Source organism: Lynx canadensis, chromosome C1 (assembly GCF_007474595.2).
Source record: "Lynx canadensis isolate LIC74 chromosome C1, mLynCan4.pri.v2, whole genome shotgun sequence".
Lineage (NCBI taxonomy): Eukaryota > Metazoa > Chordata > Mammalia > Carnivora > Felidae > Lynx > Lynx canadensis.
The window spans coordinates 203,105,524-203,128,926 of record NC_044310.1 but is presented as its reverse complement, the minus strand read 5'-3'; the positions used below and the strand labels follow the sequence as shown (position 1 = coordinate 203,128,926).

Sequence of the window (23,403 nt, the reverse complement as noted above, 5' to 3'; positions counted from 1 at the left end):
CACTGGGAGGGGGAGATTTACCAGGTCTCCAGATTCATTATTCATGAGCCGGCAGCGATGACTCCAATTTAAATGCTAATGTGGGGGGGCCTGACTCAGCTGCCCCCCTTCCACCCCCACCCCCAGCCCAGGCACAAACGGGAGTCCGTGCTGGCTCCAAGGTTCACGGGGGTTTATTAGGGAGCGGAGAGGGAGGCCTGGAGTCTCCCCAGCCACCCGGCCACCCACGTTGCTCCCCGACATGTGAAGATCCTGCCTGGCTTCCTCCGGTCTTTTTGGACAGAGGCTGGCCATGCAGGCAGCAGCCTCGAGGGGGGTGGGCAGGAGTTGGAGGGGTGCCTTCTGGCAGTCCCCCTCAGAGGATGATCTGGTTGGTAAAGCTGCGGCTCAGCTCCTTGTGTGGCAGAACAATCGAGTTCAGGATGAGCACCTCAGCAGGGATCCGGACGCGGCAGCCTGCAGGGGGGACGAGGGCACCAGGAGGAAGCCATGGGGAGGGGAGACCAGAGGCCAGGAGCTGGGGCCACTGCCATCCGGGAGGGATCCCTCCCTGCCCATCTGTGCCCTGGCCTCTTGCCCCCAGTGACTCAAATCAGGGCCTGGCACACAGCAAGCACTTGCTAAATGTTTGCTAAGGGAGTAAACACGCACGTGTATGTGTGCATGCAAACACACACAAACACGTGCACGCATGCTCCCCACAGGGCAAAGCCATCACCTGTGGAGGTTTTCCACAGCCGTCTGTCCCCTAGGAAGCCATACCTAGGATGGTGATGGCAGGCAGCAGCTTCCCATCCTTGAAGAGGCTCTCACTGTCCATGTGTGCTCGCGGGTCGTTGGGATTGGGGTCATTGGGGGTACCCTCCACACGGGCCCAGCGCCCCACAGTGCTCCCCCAGCCCACAATGGTGTGCAGAACACACGTGTGCTCCTGCCAAACATGACAGTGTGAAACGAGGGAGTAGAAGGTGCCAGATGCAGAGCCCACGGGGTTCACCCCTCCCCTCCAGCCTCGGGGTCCCATGCCCTGCCGCATGTGCCTGGGCACCTACCTGCAGGGTGGCTCCATGGAGGACAATGCTCTCTCGGAGCCGCACACCCTCGCCCACGGTCACCCCCTCCCCAATGGAGACATTGGGGCCCAGCTGTGGAGAGGAACACATACTATGACCCCTGGAGGGCCTTGGAGAAACCCAAATCCAAACCCTTCATAGAACAGATATAGGGAAGGGACCTGCTTGTGGCCACACAATGGGCTGACAACGCAGAGCCCAGCACTCTGAGCTCAGGAGTTATCTGCACCGCCCCACCCATCCGGACAGCCTGGCCCACCGCTTACCACAGCCGACGGGGCCACCTTGGCCGTTGGGTGGATGTAAACGTTTCCTAGAAGCAGAAGAGAAGACCTGGGGGCAAATACCCTAAACCATATCTGGTTCAGGGAGGGCAGGGATTGAGTCTTCACCTCTGAATCTGAGGTTGGGAGTCATGGCTCAGAGGGTACAGGAGGCTGGGGTGGGGGGCAAAGATTAGGAAGGGGGCAGGGCGGGTACCTCGGATTCGTGGACCCCCTGGGGTGTGCTTGGCCAGGCGTTCTGGGTGAGTGAGCTGGTACTGGCCCAGGTAGAGGCGGGAGGCATAGAGGGCTGAGCTGGAGGGGCCACAAAGTGGAACAGGGGTTCAGGGGCCAGCAGGTGCCTACCACCTGAAAGTCTCAACCCCCAGGTGCCCCGCTCACCTCCCAGAGGCATACGTACCCTGCAGACTTGATCTGGCTCCAGATACCATCAGTGAGGTGTACATAGATCTGGCCCTGTCCAGCCAGGGCTGAGAACACATCCTGTTCCAAGCGGATGGTGCCTGCCCCTGGCCATAGGCCTGAAGAGTCCTCCCTGGCAGAGAGGAGAAGACGTGGGCATCAGTGCCCCGGCTGAGCTGGCCCCACACAGTCTCTCAGAGGATAGGAATCTGAGGGAATCCCACCCCCTCTCCAGGTCTGGTCAGATCCTCTCCAAGGGGAGGCTTATGTCCCCGGAGACTCTCCCACTGCCCTTACCCACATCACCCTCCACCCCTAGCTAGGGTGGTATCCCGGGGGATCCCCAGGCATGGACCACACCCCATCTCTGCCCCCTGTCCAAGAAGTTGACCCAGACATACCTTCCCCCCATTTTCCTATTCTCCTCCCCGTCCACTCCTCCCAATCCCACCTCCGGCTACCCTCCCTCTCACAGGATGGAAGGAAACACAGACACTCACCCCAGAGGAAGACAGCTGGTGAGGGCAGAGACAGTCACAGAAAGAGAGGGGGAGAGAGAGATGGTAGAGATGCCAGCTCAGCAGAAACAGACAGAGGCCAGGAGAGATGGGAAGAGAGAAGCAGAGATGGATGAGAGTGAGAGAGTGAGGCATGAGATGGGGAGCCAGCGGGGAGGAGGGGGTGAAGGGCAGGACCCACGGGGGTGGGGGAAACACGTCCGGGGCCTCCAAGGATGACCTGGGGAGGGGACTGTGGTCAGCAGGACTCTGGGCACTATGCTCTGAGGGGAGCGTCAGCCTGAGAGTGTGTGTGTGTGTGTGTGTGTGTGTGTGTGTGTGTGTGTGTCTTTCTCTCTCTCTCTCTCTGCATGTCTCTACACCCAAGCATGTGTGCGCCCAAGTGTGTGTGTTGCCTTCTGTTCTGAAAGACATCTCTGGGACACTTAGGGCTTGAGAGAAATGGACCAGAAGGGGGAGGTGGGCAGGCAGTGACAGAGGAGGAACCGGGATGGGTAGGAAGAGGGACAGAATGAGGTTAGAAGGGGAGGGACTGGGAAGGCTCAGCTGGGGATGACAAGAGGAAAGGAAAAGGAGGAGGAAGGTGAGCGGGTAGAGATGGAGCCTGCAGAGGACTGGGGTGGGGGGGGTAGGGGGGGTTACGGGTGGTCTGGGACGGAGTGGTACTTGGGTTACAGGGCCATGGGGCCCGCCTCACAGTTGCCCATCCTGCTGGTTACGCTGGAAGACGTCCCGAAGGGGCTTCAGGGCTTCGGGGGAAAAGAGGTAGATGCCGCAGTTGATGATGTCACTAACAAAAGTGCTGGGTTTTCTCCACGTAGTGCAGGACCTGGGGACACAGCAGGCTGCGTCTGGTAGAGGAGGGCTGCTGCCACCATCCCCTAAGACCTTCTGATCTCCAGGTACTCCCCGCCGCCAGGGTGGTCTTCCTAACTGCAGTCACTGCCCTTCACCTTCAAGACAAGTCCCAACTCCGTGCCTTTTCCCTCCAATCCTCCCCACCTACCAGCAGCCCTGGAGCACAATTCAATGCCGTCGCACCTGCCTGTGCCTGGAATGCCCTTTCTCCGCTCTCATCTGGAAACCCAGCTTTCAAAACCCGGTCCACTCTGCCACTGCCTCTGTGAGTCTGCTCTTGTCCTGCCTCACAGGTGGCTTCTCAGGTCTGGGCACCCGTGGCCTCTGGCCACACCCCACTGTGGCACCTGTGTCATTTGCAACGTTTGATTTTTTGCCTGACTTTCCCACTGACAGGGGCTTCCTGAGAGGCAGGGATTGTATTTCTTGGCTCTGTCTCTCTAAAATCTAGCTAGTGCCTCGCATATAAAACTTAAAAACACCCCGAAATCACACATATTTATGTGTATGTGTGTATGCTACCCTGCGTGTGCCTGTTTAGATGTATTTTTAATACGAAAGCTTGAGCAAATAAAAGGTCGGTGTGAAAGTCAATTAGGCTCAAGGGCCGGGAGTTTCACAAACAAGGACAGAGAACCTCTGCTTTGCCCTGCAGGCCCCCTACCTGCAATGCCTTCCAGTCTCCTTCCTCTCTATGTGAATTTAACTCGGCTCAGACCTTGCCCCTTCCCGGGAGCTCTCCCAGCCCCCACCCAGGCAAGGCTGGGGTGGGCCTCCTTTTGGTTTCCCATAGCACCCTGTGCATACATCTATTGGGGCGCTGAACCCATGGAAATTAACTGTTACCCCCTTGTTTTTTGCCAATCTCTCTAGAACGGATAGAAGATGAACAACCAAGGGTATGCCCACCAGTCTGACAGCACTAGCCCCCCCCCCAATAGCATTCCAGCATTCTCAGGGCACCTGGGCGCTCAGTCGGTTGAACATCCGACTCTTATTTCAGCTCAGGTCATGATCCCACGGTTTGTGGGATCGAGCCCCATATCGGGCTCTGCAGTGACAGCATGGAACCTGCTTGGGATTCTTTCTCTCTCTCCCTCTCTCTCTGCCCCTCCTCCACACACGTGTGTGCATGCATGCACTCTCTCTGGCTCTCTCAAAATAACTAAGTGCTTTAAAAAAAACAGCATTCTAGCATTCTCTAGAATCAGAGGGGTGGGGGAATGAAGACACAGAGTAGAACCCAGCCAGCCCCTCTCTCTGCTCCTCACCTCGTGTGTCTGTGGATTCTCTACAATGCAGCCGTAGTTGAGGGATTGTGTCCTGTTAGCCCTGAAAGACCAGACCACCAAAACAATGACCCGCCTGCTCCAGGGCAGCAAGGTCTGTTTTCTTGCTTTCTTTCCCTCCTCTGCAGCACCTGACACATATTTCTGCCACTGACAGGCCTTCAGCAGGGGGAGAATGACAGCTGCCCCTCCCCCTCCCTTCTTCCAAGCAGCCACAGGCTTAGGTCTCCACCGCCACCTCAGCTACTGCTGGGATTTCTGGCACATTTCCCTCTTGATTGTCGGTTACCACTCCAGCTCCCTGGGCTGCCCTGCCTCCCCGACACCCTGCATTCCAGGAACTTCTCTGGATCACCCCCTTTACACCCTCCAGCCTTCCCAGCCCCCTCACCGTGGTGCCAAGGAAGCAAGAAAGGGTGAGGCTGGTTGTCTGTAGGCATCCAATCATAGCAACTCAAGGGGAAGTCGGAACAGGACGTCAGCGTTGAGCACGAAGAAGGCCTCAGGGCCCCCAGCCAGGATCTGGTCCCGGAAATGGTAGAGACCACACCCTGTGCCAGGGCGCAATTCTGCAGGGACCTGTCCTCCAGGGACCCCCAGAGCCAGCTCAGTGAGATCAAAGGAGGCAGATATCCTGAGCCTGGCATCTGACCCCTCCTGCTCCCAGGAGTACATCTGCCTAAGGCCAATATACTCAGCGATTCAGAGAGGCCCAAACAAGAATCCTCCCAGTATAGAAGGGTAAAGTCTGGCAAACACCAACTCAACCCACTCACAAGAACCCTGAGTGCCTAGGTCACCGTCCCACACCCCCATATTGCACGTGGTGCACAAACACCTGACTGGAAGGTTAAACTCCTGCTGGGCAGCCTCTAGAAACCGGGTAAGGGGCTCGTCAGGTTGGTAGAAGCCAATGAGCAGAATCTCCTGCATCCCAGGGACCTGAGAACAAGGGAAGAGGTTGGGAGGAAAAAGAAAATATCTGATAGGAGGGAATGTTCGGGGAACCCCTGGAACAGTCCCAGGAGTCCAGAGACCACAGTTTTGGTCTCAGCTGTGGGGCCCCTGGCACGCACTTTACGAATCTGGCCTGATTTCTCCTCCAGACAAAAAGGAAGTTAGAGGAAGTCTGTCCCTGGTCTTTCAATCTTTTATTATTTTACTATCCCCCCCCCATCCCCACCCCCACATCTGAAGATCACCCTAGGAAAGATTCTGCCCACCAAGCTGCATGAAAAGATAATCTTTTCATTTCCCCCCATATTTATTATCTGTCAATCTGAGCTTGAGATCAGCACGAGATATGGGTACCATTTATCAAGTGCCTACTTTGTACTAGGCACTTTACCAACCTCATCTCTAAGCTCTGTCAGCCCACAAAGTAGGGTTTAATCACCCCATTTGACAATAAGGAAACTAAGGCTCACAAAGCGGGGAGAAATTTACTCAAGTCCCTTATAGCAGTGCAGAGACTGGATTCAGATAAAACTCTACCTGTCCCAATGATAAAAGCAAGACAGAAATTAGCTCCATAGTGAGCAACGGTTTGAGTTCTGTGCTTTGCTATCATTAAGGTTCCCCATGCTACAGCTTTAAATGGTCTCTAAGATTCCTGCCTGCTCGCACATTCCGTGCTTTAAAAATAGGAGTGAAATCTAACCAAGAAGAGGCCAGATGAGAGACCAGATTAGTAAGGACAGCAGGGCAGTTGCACTGCATAACTCCAAGGGACACCATTCACACTGTCATTTGTAAATGGGAGTCCTTGGAGTTATGCCTGGTGGGAACAAGACACGGTTGGAAAGGGGGACGTACAGCATGAAGAAGATAAGCAGGAAGTGAGGTGGGAGTGGGGAGCCTACGGGGTTACCTGGGCACAAGCCTCAATGTGGTGCTGGATCATAGGGACCCCTGCCACTGGAAACAGGGGTTTGGGCACCTCAAAAGACAAAGGCCTGAAGCGAGTCCCTGAGACAGGAGAGAGAAGCCCATTACAGCTTCTTGCCTCCCTCCCTCTGCCTCCGCTCCACCAACCGCTCCAGCCCAACCTCCCTGCTCCTTTCCCCGGGGCTCCTCACCCTTTTGAGGGCCTCCAATCAGGATCACAGCTTTCAGCATGATGGCAATCGCTACCTAAACCTCAAATCCCAACAGAGAAATCAGGCTCAGATCTCACACCCCAATCCAAGAACCCCACTCACATCCCAAGCAAACCCCAAACCCCAATAGAAACACTTAGCCCTCTCCAGGATGTAAATCCAAAATTCAATGTAGTCCCTCCCTGGACACAACACCTCACAAATCCCACCACATCTGAAATCCCATCCCAGATTCCAACTGACCTTTAAACCCCCAGTGGTTTCTTCCTAATCCTGAATTCACACCCTTGCAATTTGATCCAACAGACTTCCCTGTGGCCATAAACAAATCTAGCTAACTCAGAAACTCAGTCATAGACCTCTTAGGACCCCAAACCTCAAAACCAAAACCCCAAACCCAATTGATTTCCAATTGTTACATTCTTATGCTGTAGATGTTAAGCCCTGAATCCCAAGAGTGACCCTGAATACTGAATCTCAAATCCTGAGTATGCCCTAGATATTTAAACCACAATCCTAAGAGTGAATCCCTAGAAATAAGGGTAACACTGATCCGCATCTCATGAATCCCAAGTTCCGAGCAAAACCCTCTATATGCCGAACTTGAATCCTAAAACTAACCTCTAAGTGGTGAACCCTGAATCAAAAGACGGGATTCCCTTGGCATCTTAAACACGGAATCTACTAGCCCCTGAGTCCCAATACTGGCGACGAGTGCTAAAACTCAGCCTTCGGAGGATTGATTGCTGACCCCTCTGAAACCCTACAACTGACTCCGTTCTAACAAACCCTAGCCTTGCTTAGACAGCGGTTGCGGGGCTAACACAAGAGCAGACCTCCGAAGGGCCAGCCGGGACCTCCGAGCAGCCACCGGTCTAGGGGCGGTCCCCCTCCTCCTACCCTTTCGGCCAACCCTTCCATCGGCTCCGTTTTACCACTAGGGTCCCTTTATTCCAGCTCTGCGGCCAGCTAACCGCTTGCTCCTTCCGCGCACGTGTCTTCTCGCGACTCGCGAGAACTCCTTAGCGAGTATGCGGGAATAGTAGTTCTTAAGCTCTTGTTTGCCGTAGCCTCCTCGCTACCCCTCCTCCACTACAAAAGAGGAGGGAGGTGGGACTAAAGGGAAAGAATGGGGCGCGGCCTAGGGATCGAGGGGAGTGGCTAAAGAGAAGTGGGGGCCTAAGAGGCGAGGCTGGAAGCTAAGATTAGGACCCCGAACTGTCCAGGAACGGGCCCAGAGTAGCAGTCAAAGTAGAGAACAGGGACACGGAGAGGCGGGGCTAGAGACGAAAGGGGTGTGGCCAGTCTTGAGATGGGCGTGGCGAGAGCCTCCTACCGCGAGTGGGTGGGGCTTGAGGGACTCATAAAAAGAGAAGGCGGAGTCATATAGATCCTCCGACCGTCCGGCTGGTAAGGGAAGGAAGCTTCGGTCGTTGAGAAAAACCTTGTCTCAGATTTACAGTCTGTAAAATAAAGCACCGGACCAGTCACTCTCCAAACATTCTGGTTCCAACATTCTGTGACCGTGGTGTGGGTCTGGAGTAAGCGTGGGATTGGAGTGCAGGGGAAAAGGAAACGGCGGTCCTCCAAAGAACAGAACAGGCGGAGGGTCAGAGAGAGCAGCTTTATTAAGCAGATGGAGGAGGGTTGTCGGTCCCACCCACCCCGGGGGCTTGGAGCCAGGGCGAAAGGTACGAGAGTTCCTTTCAGGCCACGTCCACTCGTGCGAAGCTCTGGTCCATGCCACAGTGCTGTTCTCCACGTACACCTCGTACTTGCCGCTGTCCTCGGGCGTGGCCCGGCGGATGGTCAGCGTCGTGGTGGTACTGCCGATCTCGAAGAAACCACCTGGCGGGGAGGTGCGGGAGTGGGGAGGGCGGGCCGCGGTCAGGTTACAGGCGCCCGGGGCCCGGCTGGTTAGCCAGCTCTGGTGCTCGCCTCCCGTTCCCCGCCCCCCGGCCCACTCCCGCCAGTTTTCTGGGCCCCGTTCCGCCCCAGCGGCAGGTCCCCGCCCTCGCCTGTCATCCTCCTCGATGTCCTCCCCGTCCTTGGTCCAGCCCACGTCGGGTGCAGGCTCGCCCATGATCTCCGCAGTCAGCGTCACCGTGGCGCCTTTGCGCGCCTTAGTGTTATCCGGTCCCTTTTGAATCTTCGCAGGGACTAGAAGAGAAAGGGCATGCGACCTAATGAGGGTCCTAGGGGTGAGGCGGGGCAGGGGCATCACCTCCCCAGATAATACCCAGCGCTAAATACGAGATGGATTTAAACTCGCAGTGTGACGCTGGGCAAGCCTGTAGCCTCTCTGTGGCTTCATCTCCTCAGCTGTTAAGCCGGGCTAGCAGCTGCCGTTCCAACTTCCCACGGGGGAGAGGGGGGGACGGAGGATCAAAAGAGGTACTACGAGTGCAAGCCCGGGAATGTTTACACACCTCGGTGCCCTGGAGACAGCTCCACGTAGTGGAAATTGCCCCGGGTTGGAGTCCGAAGACCTGGGCCCTAACTCTGGTAATGCCTCTGGTTCAATGTGACCTTGGGGCCCTGGTGTGGAGTGATGAAAGCCCACTGCGGACTTCTCAGTCTGGGTGGGAAGGGCTCCTGAGGCAGGCGGTGCCCCCAGCCCCATCGGGACTCGGCTAGGCCCAGCGGATCGCGCGCGGCTGGACCCAGTTGCGGCACCTGGAGGTGGTGCCGCTCTGCGTGGTGGCACCCGGGGCGCGCGTACCTTCCACCAGGATGCGCGCCGAGTCGGAGCACTGGCCGAAGGGGTTGGTTACGTTGATGCTGTACTGGCCCAGGTCTGCCAGCTCGCCGTCGCGCACCACCAGGGCGACCACGTCAGGGTCCTCGAAAACGTAACGATACTTGGGCCCGTCACGCAGCTCCTTGCCGTCCTTGCTCCAGCGGATGAATGGGTCCGGGAAAGCCGAAATGCGGCAAGTCAGCTTGGCCGCGCTGCCCTCGATCAGCACCACGTCCTTCAGTGGCTCCAGCACTCGTGGTGGCCCCTTCTCGCGAAGCTCCTTCCGGGACCTATCAGAGAGCCGGCTCAGGGCCCAGAGGACCCACGACACGGCTCTGGACCGCCGGCACCAAATTCCTCGCCCCCTCCCCCATTCGGTCCACTAGAACTTGAAATGTGGGGATGGGTTCGGAGGGAGCCTGCTCTTGAATTGTTACCCTGATGAAATGATTTATTCTTGTCGGCCACTGTGCCACACCTCACTAACGGCTTTCCCCTAAGTGCAGGGACCCCAGCGGTCCGTAACACTGTGCTCAGCTTCCACCCCCCACGCAGCAGGGCGCTTTCTGCAGCTCCAGCTCCCCTCCTCCTGAGGGCTCCGGGCTCCCCCTCACCTGTGGCCCCGGTAAGAGGCCTGGATGCGAATGGCTGCTCTCTGGACCTGGGGGTCGTTGATATCCAGGGTACATCCCGGAGGCGGGGCCGCGGCTGCTGGTTTTTTGGCGGGAGCTGCTTTGGACATCTGGGGAGCGCAAAACAAACATGGGGTCTAGGCTCACACAGAGACTTTGACTTTCAGCCTTTTCCCTGTCAATTCAGAACATCTTGGCGGATGGGAGTGTCTGGGGCTGGTCTGAGGATGGGGACTCACCGCGGGCGGGTCGACTTCGGGACTTGGGTCGACTAGCTGGGTGGAGGTGGGACAGAGCCCTCCTGGAAGGCACAGTAGGGGCGCGAGCAGGTGCTCAGCCCAGGGCCCCCGGTTTTATACATCACTCCCCGCCTTGCCTTGTTTGGCGTGGTTGCCCCAAGCCCCCCGGGGACCCCAGCCCCGCCCACTGACCCAAGCGGGCTCCTTATTTAGCCTGAGGATGTGTTGGGATGCTGGCTCAGCCTCTGGGGCAGGCCCGGGGGAGGAAACCCGAGCAGCTCTGGGGTGCACTCATGTCAGCACCTGGACAGCTGGGCAGCTGGATGCGGCCCCACCCCCTCCCAGGGCAGGGGGTAACCATCCCACTCCTGGGAGGACCAGACAAGGGCCCAGGCTGACAAGAGATTCAGCTCCCAGCTGGGGCAGCTTTATGCTCTGGTCAGTCCCCAGACCGTCAGACAACATGCGCTTCCCAGGGAACTGTCCGTTAAGGGGCACAAGTGTTTGTGGGGGCGTCCCTGAATGACGCTAGAGTAGCGGGGTACTTCGCTGTCCATCCAGCCAATTATGAGAGGGCAGTGTGGCTGTCAGGACCAATCTGGAAGCACTTACTCCCCTGGCCCTGGAAGTCCCTAGGGTTGTCATTTCCACGCTGTGCCCCCTGGCGTCAACTGAGATAAACCTAGAGGGGACAGTAAAGATTTTTGAGAACAGCACCCCCTTCTACCACCCCAGTCCCACTCTCTTCCCTCCATGTGACATGGTAGGGTCTGGCTGGGCTGCACTGTCCCAGGAGATTTGGCATTAATACCAATTCCCCAATTCTAGGTCTGCCCAAGCCCCTTTGGGGTCGTAAACTAGTGCATAGGGTCACCAGACAGCTTGGATGAAGGGGTTCAGTTAACCCTGCTGGGACTTGCCTGGAGTCCAGCCTACCCAGTCCAGGGCACCAGGAAGAGCATTGCTTCCACTCTTTGTAACTGCCCGCCCAGGTGTGGAGCACTGTCACCTTTTGATCAGAGCAATTTTGACACAGCTCTGCTGACATAAATTACCTTTGCTCCTCCGGGTTTGGAACAAGCAGTTCACATGCCATTTTCAATGGAGATGGGAAGGGAGCTCAAGATCAGAGTGGGGACGGGAGAGGAATTTTACCATTTATCAAGATATGAGTTCAGGCACCTCATTTTTATATGAAAATACTTGCAGTGAGTAGGGGATTAAAGATTCTCACAGGCAAACTGTATATCTTCATCGCTAAAATGACAGGTGGGCAAGACGTCTCTGTAGTTCCTTCCAGCTGGCTTGAACATCCTGTTATTTTATGATGATGGGGCTTGCCTCTTCCCTGGGGTTCCTGAGAAGCCAGGGAGGCTGGGCTGGGTGAGGCTGGGTGAAGGTTGTTTGGGGGCACAGCCAAGGGGCCCTCAACCACGATCGGCAACACACCAGTGCTACCTCTCTCTGCTCATGGTGGGAGGAGACTTTAATTCCTCTCACTTTGCCAAGAACAGAGTTTGCAAGGTGTGGAGGAGGTAGGAAACAGCCCCCCCTGGACACAAGGAGAACTGGCTCCCTCCTCCCCTTCACCTCTGGGCAGGGCAGCTCAGTTCTAGGACCCCAGCGACCATTCTGTGGTGCTGCAGGGAGCAGCTAGAGTCAAGGAGCCTCGGCACCCATCAGACTCCCTAGAGTGCCATGGGGACAAGAAGATCCAGCTTGGTGTGCCCCTTAGCTCTAGGAAGATGCTCGTCGGTGGCCCTATCTCAGCCGACACGCCGGCCACAGCCTTGTGCAGCTGGCGCCCCAGGTGCCTGATTGGTGCTCTAACACAAAAGCGTGGAGCGAGAACGTGTCCTGGTTTCCTCTGCGGCCCTTTCATGCCATCATCACCATCTTGCCAATTATCATGATGAAAGCCCTTCTGTTCCAGGGGTCGGGACCAGAGCTGGCCTGTCTCCTGGGCAGACATGCTGGCCGCGCCAGCCTTGGGGTGTGGACTGGTACATTCCAGAGCCCAGTATCCTCCAAGTTGCAATGAGGTAATATGTGAGACAAGATGGGGGCCACCAGGACTCTGTTACATGGTAGTGGTGAGGAGTCAGTGGTCCTGCCAGGATTCCAGAAACTTCAGAAGGAGGGGCAGAATGAGGGAAAGGTGAGGGGCCAGGAGGGTCAGGGTCAGGAGCCATGGTCCTAAGATGCTAGCTGTTATACCTCAGCTCTCACTGGCCAAGGGCAGGCCGAAATGCCCCTGTCCCAGCACCCCCAGCACCCTGTTCCCCTCCCCCCCATCATCCCTCCCCAGTTGACCACACATAGGTCCTGCTGCTTGCCGTTTTTATTTTCCTTGTGACAGACAGACAGACAGCTGCACAGACAGCTGGATGGCTGGGGGGATGGTCAGGACAACACGGGCAATAGGAACTGAATGGAAGGGAAATTTCATAAAAGTCAATAAATAATAAATATGAATGGGAAGAAGGGTGAAGGGCCACAGAGGGGCAGCGGGGACATCCTTGGGCCAGCAGAGTGCTCACAGCTGCATCCACTTGGGACAGGAGAGCACTGGCTCCATGTAATCACTGCTTCCAGGCCCCAGTGCTCCAGGTTCTCCTTCTGGGATGCTGGCAGCTGGCCCACCTCACCCCACCCCACCTGAGTCCTCTCCTCTCCCTCCCCCACTTTGCTGGCCCTCCCTCACGTGCTGGCTCTGGCTCCCTAGCGCTGTCTCCACGTCCTGTCCCCGCTCCACCAACACTCACTTCCAGCCCATGGCCCTGACACGCTGGCTCCTTCCTCTTCCTCCTCTCAGCTATTCATACCCTGCTAAGTTGGTTTCCCCCCAGATACATTGTCTCTCCCCCCCAGAACCTTCCTAGAGTCTCCTCTCCCTATCCTGTGGCTTCTTTTCCTGTCTCTTACCCATTCCCTTCTTGCCCCCTTCTTCCTGCTTCCCTGTTCCCGTGCCCCCACCCCCACCCAGCCTGGCCCATGGGTCTCCCCCTCTGGCTCTGGCCGGGGTGGCATTGGGCAAAGCCCAGGGCCTCTGTCCCTGCAGGTCACATGGAGGTAACGGCCCGGCTGGATGTTGCTGCTGGTGGTGTCCGAAGCCCTGGGCCCACCCGGCTCAGTAGGGGCCCTGGAATGTCCCGTGGCCTCAGTGGAGCCCCGAGTTGAAGCCGAGGCCAGGCTGGTGGTCGAGCCGCTAGGGGCTGCCTGGGTAGGATGGAGCAGCACCTTGGACGGGGTGGCAGCCTCGCCCGGCGGCGCCGCTGCTCGCCAGAAACTCCTTGAGCCGGTTGGTGGTGAAGGTGAGTGTCTGGCGACGCAGCTTCAATCAGTAAGGCATCCTGCAGCAGGGGTGGGCCAGGCAGTCCTGCAGGGAGGGCCGGCTCCTGCCAGGCCGGCCAGGGAGAGTGAGCCTGGAAGGCTCCGCCCTCCCACGGATCCAAGTCCCGGTCCTGGATTCACATCCCTCAGGGAGCCAACTCTGGGGCTCGGTTTCCCCATCTCTGGAGCAGGGGCGGTGACTCTGCCCGCCTCACGGGGCTTAAAGGCATCAGTGGTGGAGAGAACAACCATTTAAAAGTAGTGGTGTATTAGTGGTGGCCGGGGAGGAATTGGGGTGGGGGGGGGGGCTTCGGCTCAGGCTTGGCCAGGGTGGTCTGAGGCCGCGGGCAGGTAATGCCAGGTGGGTTGGCAAGTGTGGGGCCTACTCACCAGGGGTGTACCGAGAGGACCTTCCGCAAGAAGAGTGTGGCGCTTTGGGAGGTGTTAGGGTACAGCTGGAAGGCATCAAAGCGGCCCCCCACAATCCGAGCCTCTGTTTCCTGGGGGTCTGGCTCATAGAACGGGGAGCGTCCACTGAGCCTGTTGTGGAGACGGTTCAGTTGATGCATGCAGACTGAAGGTCAGCTCACAGCCCCAGGGGGACGTTAGTGTGGGGGTTCAGAAGGGCACAGCGCTCAGAGATAAGTCTACTGAGCCTGAGCTGGGCGTGTGCATTGTGTGCAGGGGAGGCTGTGAGTGGGGAGAGGGATGTAGGCGGAAGGTGGGTCCTAGGGGCACTCACATGATGTAAGTGAGCACACCCGCTCCCCAGATGTCCGTGGCGGAACCGATGGGCTCTCCCTTCACCATCTCAGGAGCTGACGGGAGACAGAGGCCAAGGTGAACCAGCTTCCTGATGGCAGGGGAGCGGGAGAGACAAGGGAGGCCCCTGGGGGCTGGGGGAGCAGGACAGTGCCCAGGTCACAAGACCATGGGCACAACCAGAGCAACAGGCCCTGGATCCAGCAGGTCGAATGGGAGTTGGGTGGCCCCCAGCGGAGATGTGGGCTGCCTGAGGAATCGGGCCCAGGTACTGAATGGTGGGGTCCCCAGAACTGCAGAGGGTACTGGGAACCAGGGCCACTAGCTCCCTCGGATCAGCCCTGAGGTAGGACGCCCATTCACAAAAAGCGTGGCCAACACCAAGGTTAAGAGCCTTTGAAATCAGCCTGGCTGGCTCTAATCCAGGCCTGTCCTTCTAGCAGTGGGACGTTGGGCAATGTACTAAACTTGTCTGGCTCTCCATTTCCTCATCTGTAAAGTGTGGCTTGTAGAATAACCTCCCAGGAATAGAGATGATGAGCATAAAGTATCAGTAGGTAGCTAAACGGTTAGCTGGTTTACCTTATGTATATAGATTAATAATTGATCTCCTCTCTGTCCAATTTTATCAAATCCTGGCTCTACCATTTATAAACTGTCTGATATTGGACAAATACTTAACCTCACTGCACCTCTGTTTCGTCTGTAAAATGGGGGTAATGTTATGCCAATCTCTAGGGCTACTGAAAATATAATCCATGGCGGGTGTCTGGGTGCTCAGTCAGTTAAGCGGCTGACTGTTGATTTCAGCTCAGGTCATGATCTCACGATTCGTGAGTTCAAACCCGCATCAGGCTCTGTGCTGACAGTGTGGAGCTTGCTTGGGATTCTCTCTCTCCCCCTCTCTCTGCCCCTTTCCCAACCCATGCTCTCATGCTCGCTCTCTCTCTCTCTCAGAAAAAATAAACTTAAAAAAGAAAAGAGAGAAAATGCATGGAAAGAACCGAATTCGTTGCTCACATATAGTAGCGCTCAATAAATGGCATATACGGGTGAGTGAAGCAGAGTGAGCCCCGGCTTCCAACCCCTCTGGTAGCACCCCAAACCCCCGGCTGGCATGGCGCCCTCACCCATGAACTCCAGCGTGCCTGTGCGGTGGCCAAGGGGCCGCAGGGCCTGGGGGTTGTAGGGCTGGGCACTGCCGAAGTCCACAATCTTGAGGGCGTTGTCAGGGGCCAGCAGCAGGTTGTCAGGCTTGATGTCCAGGTGCAGCACGTGGCGGCCGTGGAGGTAGTCCAGGCCTTGTAGCAGCTGCACCACATAGGTGGCCACATCGTCCTCTGAATACCGGAACCTGGGGGGCCCGGGCGGAGCAGGTGACATCCCAGCTCAGCTGCCCCCACTTGCTCCCTGCTCCCCCAGGTCGCCGGGTTACCTGTCGCTGAGCCCACAGAGGAGCTCCCGGTTCCCGCAGCTCTCAGCGATGAGCACAAGGTAACGCGGGGTGATGTAGGCCTCGTGCAGGGACATGAGCCGTTCGTGGTGCAACGTCCGCAGCACTTCGTACTCCTGTAGGACGCGCCGCTTGCCCTCAGCCGCGTAGGGCACGATCTTGGCCACGAATGTCCGCCCGGTGGCGTTCTCCCGGCATGCACGCACTACACCGAAGCGGCCCCTATGTGTGTATGGGGGGGACACCACATGATCAGAGAAGAGGAGGTCGGGGAAGCAGGGACCCCCAGCAGCAAGTATGCAATGGTTCTGAGCGTGGCCTCTGAAGTTCAATCCTAGGATCCTGGATGGGAGTCTCAGCTCTGCCACTTACTGGCTCTGTGCCTCAGGCAAATCCCATAACCTGTCCAACCTCAGTTTTCCTATCTGTGAAACGGCTGATGATAATAATGCAGTCTCTGTCTCTCAGGGTTGTGAAGATTAAATGGTATCATATGATTAAAGAGCTTAGCACAGTGCCTGGCAGAGAAAATCTGAATTTAATATGCCAGGCATCCAGATCTCAGTCCCTCCCCAACCCTGCCCAGGGCAACCTGATCTTCTCTCTGAATTGCTGTTCCCTACATCCCACCCACTCCCCCCTCCGTCCTCCGTCCCTTCCCCAGACCCACTTGCCTGGCCTTCTCCTCTAGGAAGGTGTAGGGTTTCTGAGGGGGCCCCTGTCGAAGAGTGGTGCCCTCTGGCCCAGGAGAGCTGGGGGGACCACCCACAGGGGAGGTGACCACCTCCTTGGCCGGGCTGAGGCTTCGCACAGTCACCTTGGTGGGCTCGGGAGGGGGCTCGGGGGCTGGGGGCTCAGGGGCTGGGGGTGCAGACACAAAGGAGGTTACCATATACAGGGGAGTAGAGGAAGACGCTGGTTTAACCCCTTGAGGGGTGGAGGCTGGGGTTGGGGTCCCAGTGTCAGGGATGGAAGACTTGGGCTCACTTGGGGTGGCCTGGGCACTGGGTGGGGCGGGCTCTGCTTGCTGGGCAGCCTGCAGGCCTCTGTGCTTTCGTGGGGGGGTTTGGGGTGGTGGACCCACGGCCTTGACGGAGGACAAGGCCTGACTGGGGGGTGTTGGGGGACATGAGGGGCTGAGAGCGGCTGACTGAGGGGCTGGGGGAGCAGGAGCTGGGGTGGGAGTCTGGGATGGGGCCAGTGAGGTAGGAGAGTGAGGAGGCGGGGCCCTGGCTGGCCCTGAGGTAACAGGGGCGTCTTGGTGAGCAGCAGATGGCAGAACTGAGGAATCTAAGTGGAGAGAAAGAAAATCATCACCATGGTACCCCCGGGGCAAAACCATAGTTCTCTGGCCACCCCCCATCCTGTCCCACTGACCTTGTGTGCCCCTGACGATGACCTTCTCGGAAGGGTTGCTGAAAGGCCCTTGCCCAGCACGGTTGGCACAGGCCACACGGAATCTCACGGTCACACCGATTGGCAGGTGGGTCACGTTGTAGTAACAGTCAGGGATGCCTGAGCTCACAGGGTGCCAGGCAGACTCCCCTGTAGGGCAGCATGGGGGAGGGGCTGAGGCCACAGAAGGGGTGGCCCAAGCTCCCAGGGCTATCTGTGAGGAGCCAGGGAGGGCAACTGTCTCCCGGGACCCGAGCACCTCCCAGCTCCCACCCCCTCTTCCGCCAGCCTGCCCCGTCCCTCACCATCCACCCGCCGCTCCAGCGTGTATGTGCAAGGTGCCCGGCTATCTCCTGGCTTCCAGAGCACCAACGCCGTGTCCTGGTAGGTCTGGGGCACCTCAGGAGGAGCTAACTTTCCTGGGATGCCTGGCAAGAGGAAGGGAGCCCCAGTGAGCCCCTGTGCCCCAGCTTAGGGACCCTCAAACCCTAGCCCACCATGTGCCATCGCTGCCCCCCTCAGTCCCTGCCCCTAGCTCACGGGCCACAGCCACGGTACAGGAGCTGGTGATGCTGCCCAGGACATTGGTGGCCGAGCACTCATAGAGCCCAGCATGTCGCTTGCCCACCCGGGGGATGCTTAGCAGCTGCCGTCCATCTTTGCAGGACACGATGATCACTGAGGGCTCTGATTGCAGGGACTGCTTGTCTGCGGGCCGGGAAGAGCAGAGGGGGCTGCTGAGTGAGACGGCTCCAGGCCCCCCTCCCCAGTCACCACCTCCCCTGAGCATCCCCTGGCTGTGGGACCACTTGCCTGCCCGCTGTCTGTGACAGGAGGGTTCTCCTTACCTTTCATCCAGGAGATGTGGGGTGCAGGGCAGGCCGCTGGCAGACAGAGCAGGGTGGCTGCCTCTCCCTCCAGCAGCACCTGGTCCTTGAGTTTGATGTGGAAGACCGGAGGGAAATCTGCAGGGAGGACAAAGACAGCCATGGGTCTGCAGGAACCCCAGCTCACTTACCAAGGAGGGAAGGGAAGATGTGTGTGAGAGCGGGGGCTGCCAGCAGGAAGCAGAGTGAAAAGCTGTCCCTTCCCAGTCAGATGTGGGAAGGAGAACCCCAACGCCATGCCTTTGAGAATTTTCTTTAGGGTATCACCTCCTCTGGGTGTAGAACTAACTTTTTCTTTCGTTGACTATTGAAGATGCTTGGGAGCTACCTCATAATGTTTGTAAAGCGCTTGGAGTGGGGCCCGGAACTAAGTAAGTGTTCTGTAAGCATCTGTTAAATAAAGTAAAAACAAATATTGGAACACTATGCTGATTAAGATTTTGAAATACCCACTCTTGTGGGGCACCACAGGGCAAGTGAGAGGAGCCAGTGACTTGGGCACAGACTCCTGAGATTGAACATTACGTTCAATCAAAACGCGTCATCTCGAAAGATCCAAAGTCAAGGCAAACGGGGCAAACCCCGGAAGTGTGTCAGCCTCCCCGGCCCCTTACCCCACCTGGGGTCTGGGCACACAGTCCCAGACCTTGTATATACTCCTTCGGGTCAGCTAAGTAGCGAGAGCTTCTGCAGGGACAAGAGACAGTATCTGTATGACCTTGGACCATGTTTTGTCTGTAAATCGAGGAAAATCCTAACACAAAGCTTCTAGGCTGTGAGAATTAAAAGAGGTATGGAAAGTGCTTAGCATGTATCTAACATGTAATAAGTGCTCACAAATGTTCGCTTTTATTGTTGTCAGGATTACTATCCTGTTGATATGCCCAGTAGAGGAGCTAAGGCCAGACCCCCAGAGAAATAGGCTGTTTCAGCAAAGCTGGCTTCATAGCTGGCTGGTGAGTGCATCCAAGCCTGGGCTGTGGATGGGTCAAGGTCTTTGCCGCTGTACAGCCTGCCTGTGGGTCCTTGGTGTCCTGAGGATTTGCATTCCTGCTCCCTGGAAAGTCTCTTTAGAAAAATCCCAATCTGGTCGAGACCAATGCAGGGTGGGGTATGGGGTACATTTTTCATGTGGGAAGAGAGCTGAGGGGTCGATACCCCTGGGAGCCCCAGCTGCTGCCTGTCTAAAGAACCAGGAGGGAGCAGAGGTGGGGATGAGCTGCGTAGGGGAGGGATGGTCAGCCAGAGTGGATATCAGGAGAGCCAGCATGACCCCTCCTTTCCCACTATACCCCAGTGTTCCCTAGGAGGGGTCCCACTCCGAGGCGCCAACAATGCAAAGTAAATATAGTTTCATCAGTGGCCACCTCCAGGCCAAGTGAGGGTACTGGGGAGAGGGGAGAGGGAGGGGGGCCAGGAGGAGAGGGGAAAGGTGACCCCAGCTCAGCTCTGCCAGCCCCACCTCCATTCCCGCAGAGGCCAGCCCTAGTTGGTAAAGTGGACGAGGGACAGCCTTCTTCCTGCAGGGAGGGGGCAGAGGATGAGGTAAGGGGACACTGCCTCGGCAGAAAATCAGCTGCACAAGCAAAATGCAGCTGGGAGAGAAGCCCCAGTGGGAAGGAATCAGCTGTCCCTGGGCCTCGATGCTGGCTTATCTCTCTTTCCCTGCCTCTTCCACCCCTGCCCCCACCGGCTGGCCTCCTTCCCTCCCCTTTGCTCACTATAGGCCCTGCTGCCTTAAGAAAGACACCCCAGCTCCCCTGGCCAAAGATGGACACAGTCACCCTGCGTCCAGCGGAGGCACGGCTGGAACGGTGCTGAGGAGTTTTATCAGGAAACTGGGGAAGATCGGAGCGATGACTGATAAAGATCCCACACACAGCCGGGCTTGGTGGGCCTGCTCTTTTCTGCGTGCTGGTCTGGAAAAGCTGCCCTCCCCCCAAAAGCCTTTGCCTGTGGTCCTTGAAGAACGAGCCCTTTTCTGGTGGGGAACTGGGGTGACCCCAGGTGGAGAATACCTCTCTCCCTGCAGCCCCAGGATACTTGGGCAAAGAAACAGACCAGGGCATATGCCAAGTCCCCCACCCCTCAGCAAAGAGCCCTGAAGACTGCTTGTCCCCACACAAGTGCCTTCTGTGGGGGCAGGGAGGACAGGAAGGGGCAGCGAGGGTGTTCAGGGCTCTGGAGGAGTAGAGAATTGGGGGCACAGTCCAGATTGTGGGCCGCTGGGCTGGGAGAGAAAGAATGTCTTTGTACGTACACACATTTGGAGGGGGAGGCTAGCCAAAGAGAGGCATAAGTACGGTGTCCCAAAGCCACCCCTGGGTTCTGGCTACAGAGGACCGTGCAGTCCAACTCTCGGCTAGCATGGCTAAACCTGTTTCCTCACCCATAAAATAGGGATGATGATAAGAACAGTTCCTAAACAACGTGGGAAGGTTAGATGAGGCAGCGCTTGTACAGCACTTACTAGGACACTCAGCATTACTAGTCAACAGGATCAGTTAATGCTATTATTATTGTTGTTTTCCTGACTCTGGGTCCCTTCCACTACTGCCCAGCGTCCTCAAGGTGGGCTCCACCCAGCTATGACCGCTCCTGAGGCAGGGAGGGGGCTACTCACCCAGCAGGCCTCTATTACCTGATTCACTGCGCACATACTGGTGACCCAAATCCTCCTGGGCACTGGGAGAGAGGTTTGGCTGTGATAACCCCTTGTCCTTTCGCAGCCGAGAGAAGCCCCAGCGAAGCCGCCTCCGGCTTTCCCCAGGAGCTGTGAAGACCCAGGCCCATAAGCCCTGGCCCAACCACTGCCAGAAAGCTCCCACCTCCCTGAGGCCCTCAGCCCAGGGAAGTAGAGAACTTCTAGCCCCCACCGCAGCTTGCTCCCAAACCAGCCTCAGCCCCCTCTCCAGGACCTCCAGCTCCTCCTCCCAGAGCCTCCTTCCAGCCCTCCCACCCTCTTCCGGGCTCTGCACCTGTCATCGCAGCTCCACCCCACCCCCCACCCGCACGTGTTCACACATTTACCGGCCACTCTGCCCCCGTCCCTCACCCGAGGAGCCGGACGTAGCGCTGGCCTCGGAGCCCAGGGACTCTGCGGAAGGTGTGCTGGCGCCGGCCTGGGCCGCCAGCTGGTTGTGTGCGAGGCCGAGGCGCCGCAGACTCTCGCCCTCCGAGGTGGCCCTGCGCAGCCGTCCAAACAGCGGCGTGCTGCGACCCGATGCGCCTCCTGAGTCCTCGCTGCTGCCGCTGCGCTGCAACCGACTGGACAGCCGCTCGAGCGTGGAGCTGAGCCTCCTGCGCACGGCCAGCACCGGGGAGCCCCGCGCCGAGCTGCCGCCCTCCGAGCTCTCCCCGTCCCCACCGCGGGCCTCCCAGGCTGGGTGGCGCTGCGCGGGCGGGGTCCGCCGCAGACGCTGGGACAGCGACAGCGAGAGGCGGCGGACGAGGCCCGGCTCCCCGACCGCCCTGAGGTCTTGCACGGAGCGGGAACGCTCCGGCCGTCGCACCAGCTCCAGTGGCGTTCCTGCCGGGCTGGGCCGGTACATGCCGTCCTCCTCCTGGGCCCCGCGAAAGGGGCCGCGTTCCTCTGAGCGCGAGCGGCTCAGCAATCGCAGCCCCCGCGACAGGGGCGACTCACGGCTGCGCTTGAACTTGGCCTCGAATACAGCCTCTGACTCTAGGTTCTCGATGCTGCTACTGAGACTGCTACCTGGCCTGCGGGGCACTGTGGGCACCCGGGCTTTCTCGGCTAGCACTGCGGGCGCCCCGGCTGAAGGCACGCGCTTCTCGGAGGCTCCCGGAGGTGGGGAGGCCACCCGGGCAAACACAGCAGGGTGGGGTCTGGGCTCTGATGGAGATGCCCCAGGGCTCTGCAGGGGGCCCGTCGTGTGACCTGACAGCTGGAGCGACTGCATGATCTGGGCATAAGGTGTGAGGGGGGCCACTGGGGTTTGCGGAGTCACAGAGGGCTGTGTGGGCTTGGGGGCTGGGACCGGCTCCAGCGTGGACTCTGGGGCCTTCTCTTGGGCAGTCTGGGGTGCCAAGGGCTGCGGGGCATCACTGGGTGTGGTGGTAGGAGGTTTCAAAGACTTGGGGACACTGGATTTGGGGGCGCTGGGCCTCGCAGGGCTGGGTGGTTGGGCCTCACTGAGGGCAGACAAGGAGGGAGACTCCTGTAGCCTGCGGGCCCCAAGCCTGGCCACGGGGATCTCGAGGGGCGCCCCAGCACGGCGGTGCCTGCCCCGGGGCTCCGCCTCTCCCTGTGAGAAGCTGCTGCTCTTCTGCAGGCCCCGGGTCTCAGGTGGGGGCTGGTGTCGAGGGGCTGCCTCACTGGAGGCAGCCCGTGCCAGCCGGGGATCCCGGGCACGGTCCCCCAGGCTCTCTAGCAGGGGGCCCCTGAGGCCACTGACCTTGCCATCCTCAGGGCCTCCCCGCAACAGCCGCTGGCGCAGGGCCTGCAGCCTCTGGGCATACTCACCCTCACCCAGGCCTCCCCGGGTCAGGCGGGTGGCGCCCGGGCTGGGGCTTCGGCGCTGCGGCAGCTCCACAGAGGCTGCCTTGTGCAGGCCCCGGCCCGGCTCCCTCGGCCCGGCCTGGGGCAGGGCACTCTCAGCAGAGGTGCCCCTCCGGAGCTCTCTCCGCTGGGGGCTGGACCCAGCTTGGGGCTCCTGGCCTGGGGAGGGGAGGGCCTGAGGGCTGGGGGCCTCCTGGTCCTGAGAGGGGGCGCTTCCCTCCTCCTGCCAGTCCATGGGGGTGGCCATGCCAGCCTCTGGGGCGCCCAGGGCCTCATCCTCAGTGGGAATGTCGGTGAGGGACACCCGGGAACCCGAGAACTCAGGCTGCAGTGGCCGGGGCACTGAGGGCAGCTCCTCCAGCTCTTCCTCCTCAGAGTCAGAGGAAGATGAGAGCCCCCCACTGGGGGGTGGTCTTCTGGGTATGGCTACCCACACCCGCTCTGGGGGTGCCCGCAGCAGCTCAGGGATGGGGCGCAGCACCAGGTGGCACTTGTAGCTGATCTGGGAGCGCTGGAGACAAGGTACTAGAGTCAGACCTAAGAGGGACCCCTGAGGCCAGACTGACCCACTCAAGCCCACCTTAGCCCCAGGGGAGAAGATCCCAGGCAGGCGGAGGGTTGGGGAACGGGAGTGAAACTGGGGGTTGAGAGAATAAAAAGTAGATGAAGACAGACGAGTGGGGAGCGAGGGCACGTGATAGAAAAAAGGCAGGGTTCAAGAGAAAAACTGCGGAGCGAAAAGGTGGAAGGCACAGAGGCAGGGCCCAGGCAAACTCACCTGCCACCTCCGCCTGGAGAGGAACAGCTTTAAGTGATCCGTGCTCACCTCTGCGCCCTTGGCCTGTGTCTGCAAACCCAGGAAAGAGGGCCTGAGGAAAAGTCCTCTGTCAACCTAGACCCTCAAGGTTTGGCAACAGAGA

At 58.5% G+C, this 23,403-nt stretch overlaps 3 protein-coding genes across 3 annotated transcripts in view; all 3 read right to left on the bottom strand.

The window, feature by feature from the left end:
* Nucleotides 1-151: 151 nt before the first annotated feature.
* GMPPA (GDP-mannose pyrophosphorylase A) lies at nt 152-7,449 on the bottom strand. Its single transcript, XM_030324914.1, is given in 14 exon segments — nt 152-456; nt 763-931; nt 1,053-1,145; nt 1,340-1,386; nt 1,554-1,651; nt 1,758-1,892; nt 2,975-3,087; nt 3,089-3,106; nt 4,407-4,467; nt 4,816-4,993; nt 5,077-5,081; nt 5,257-5,366; nt 6,295-6,392; nt 6,503-7,449. Coding segments are annotated over 14 exon segments (1,266 nt in total). The 5' UTR covers nt 6,543-7,449; the 3' UTR covers nt 152-355.
* Nucleotides 7,450-8,147: 698 nt separating this feature from the next.
* Nucleotides 8,148-10,005, bottom strand: SPEGNB (SPEG neighbor). Its single transcript, XM_030327325.1, is given in 5 exon segments — nt 8,148-8,271; nt 8,274-8,369; nt 8,541-8,683; nt 9,246-9,553; nt 9,878-10,005. Coding segments are annotated over 5 exon segments (717 nt in total). The 3' UTR covers nt 8,148-8,229.
* A 2,452-nt stretch (nt 10,006-12,457) lies between these two features.
* Nucleotides 12,458-23,403, bottom strand: part of SPEG (striated muscle enriched protein kinase) — a 56,471-nt gene continuing 45,525 nt past the window's right edge. Inside the window, 13 exon segments of the mRNA XM_030326343.1 lie at nt 12,458-13,532; nt 13,858-14,007; nt 14,210-14,285; nt 15,360-15,583; nt 15,665-15,904; nt 16,357-16,972; nt 17,060-17,227; nt 17,383-17,505; nt 17,618-17,785; nt 17,926-18,042; nt 20,606-20,737; nt 21,020-22,994; nt 23,262-23,330. Of these exon segments, the coding sequence (XP_030182203.1) occupies nt 13,343-13,532; nt 13,858-14,007; nt 14,210-14,285; nt 15,360-15,583; nt 15,665-15,904; nt 16,357-16,972; nt 17,060-17,227; nt 17,383-17,505; nt 17,618-17,785; nt 17,926-18,042; nt 20,606-20,737; nt 21,020-22,994; nt 23,262-23,330 (4,248 nt within the window). The 3' untranslated portion in view covers nt 12,458-13,342.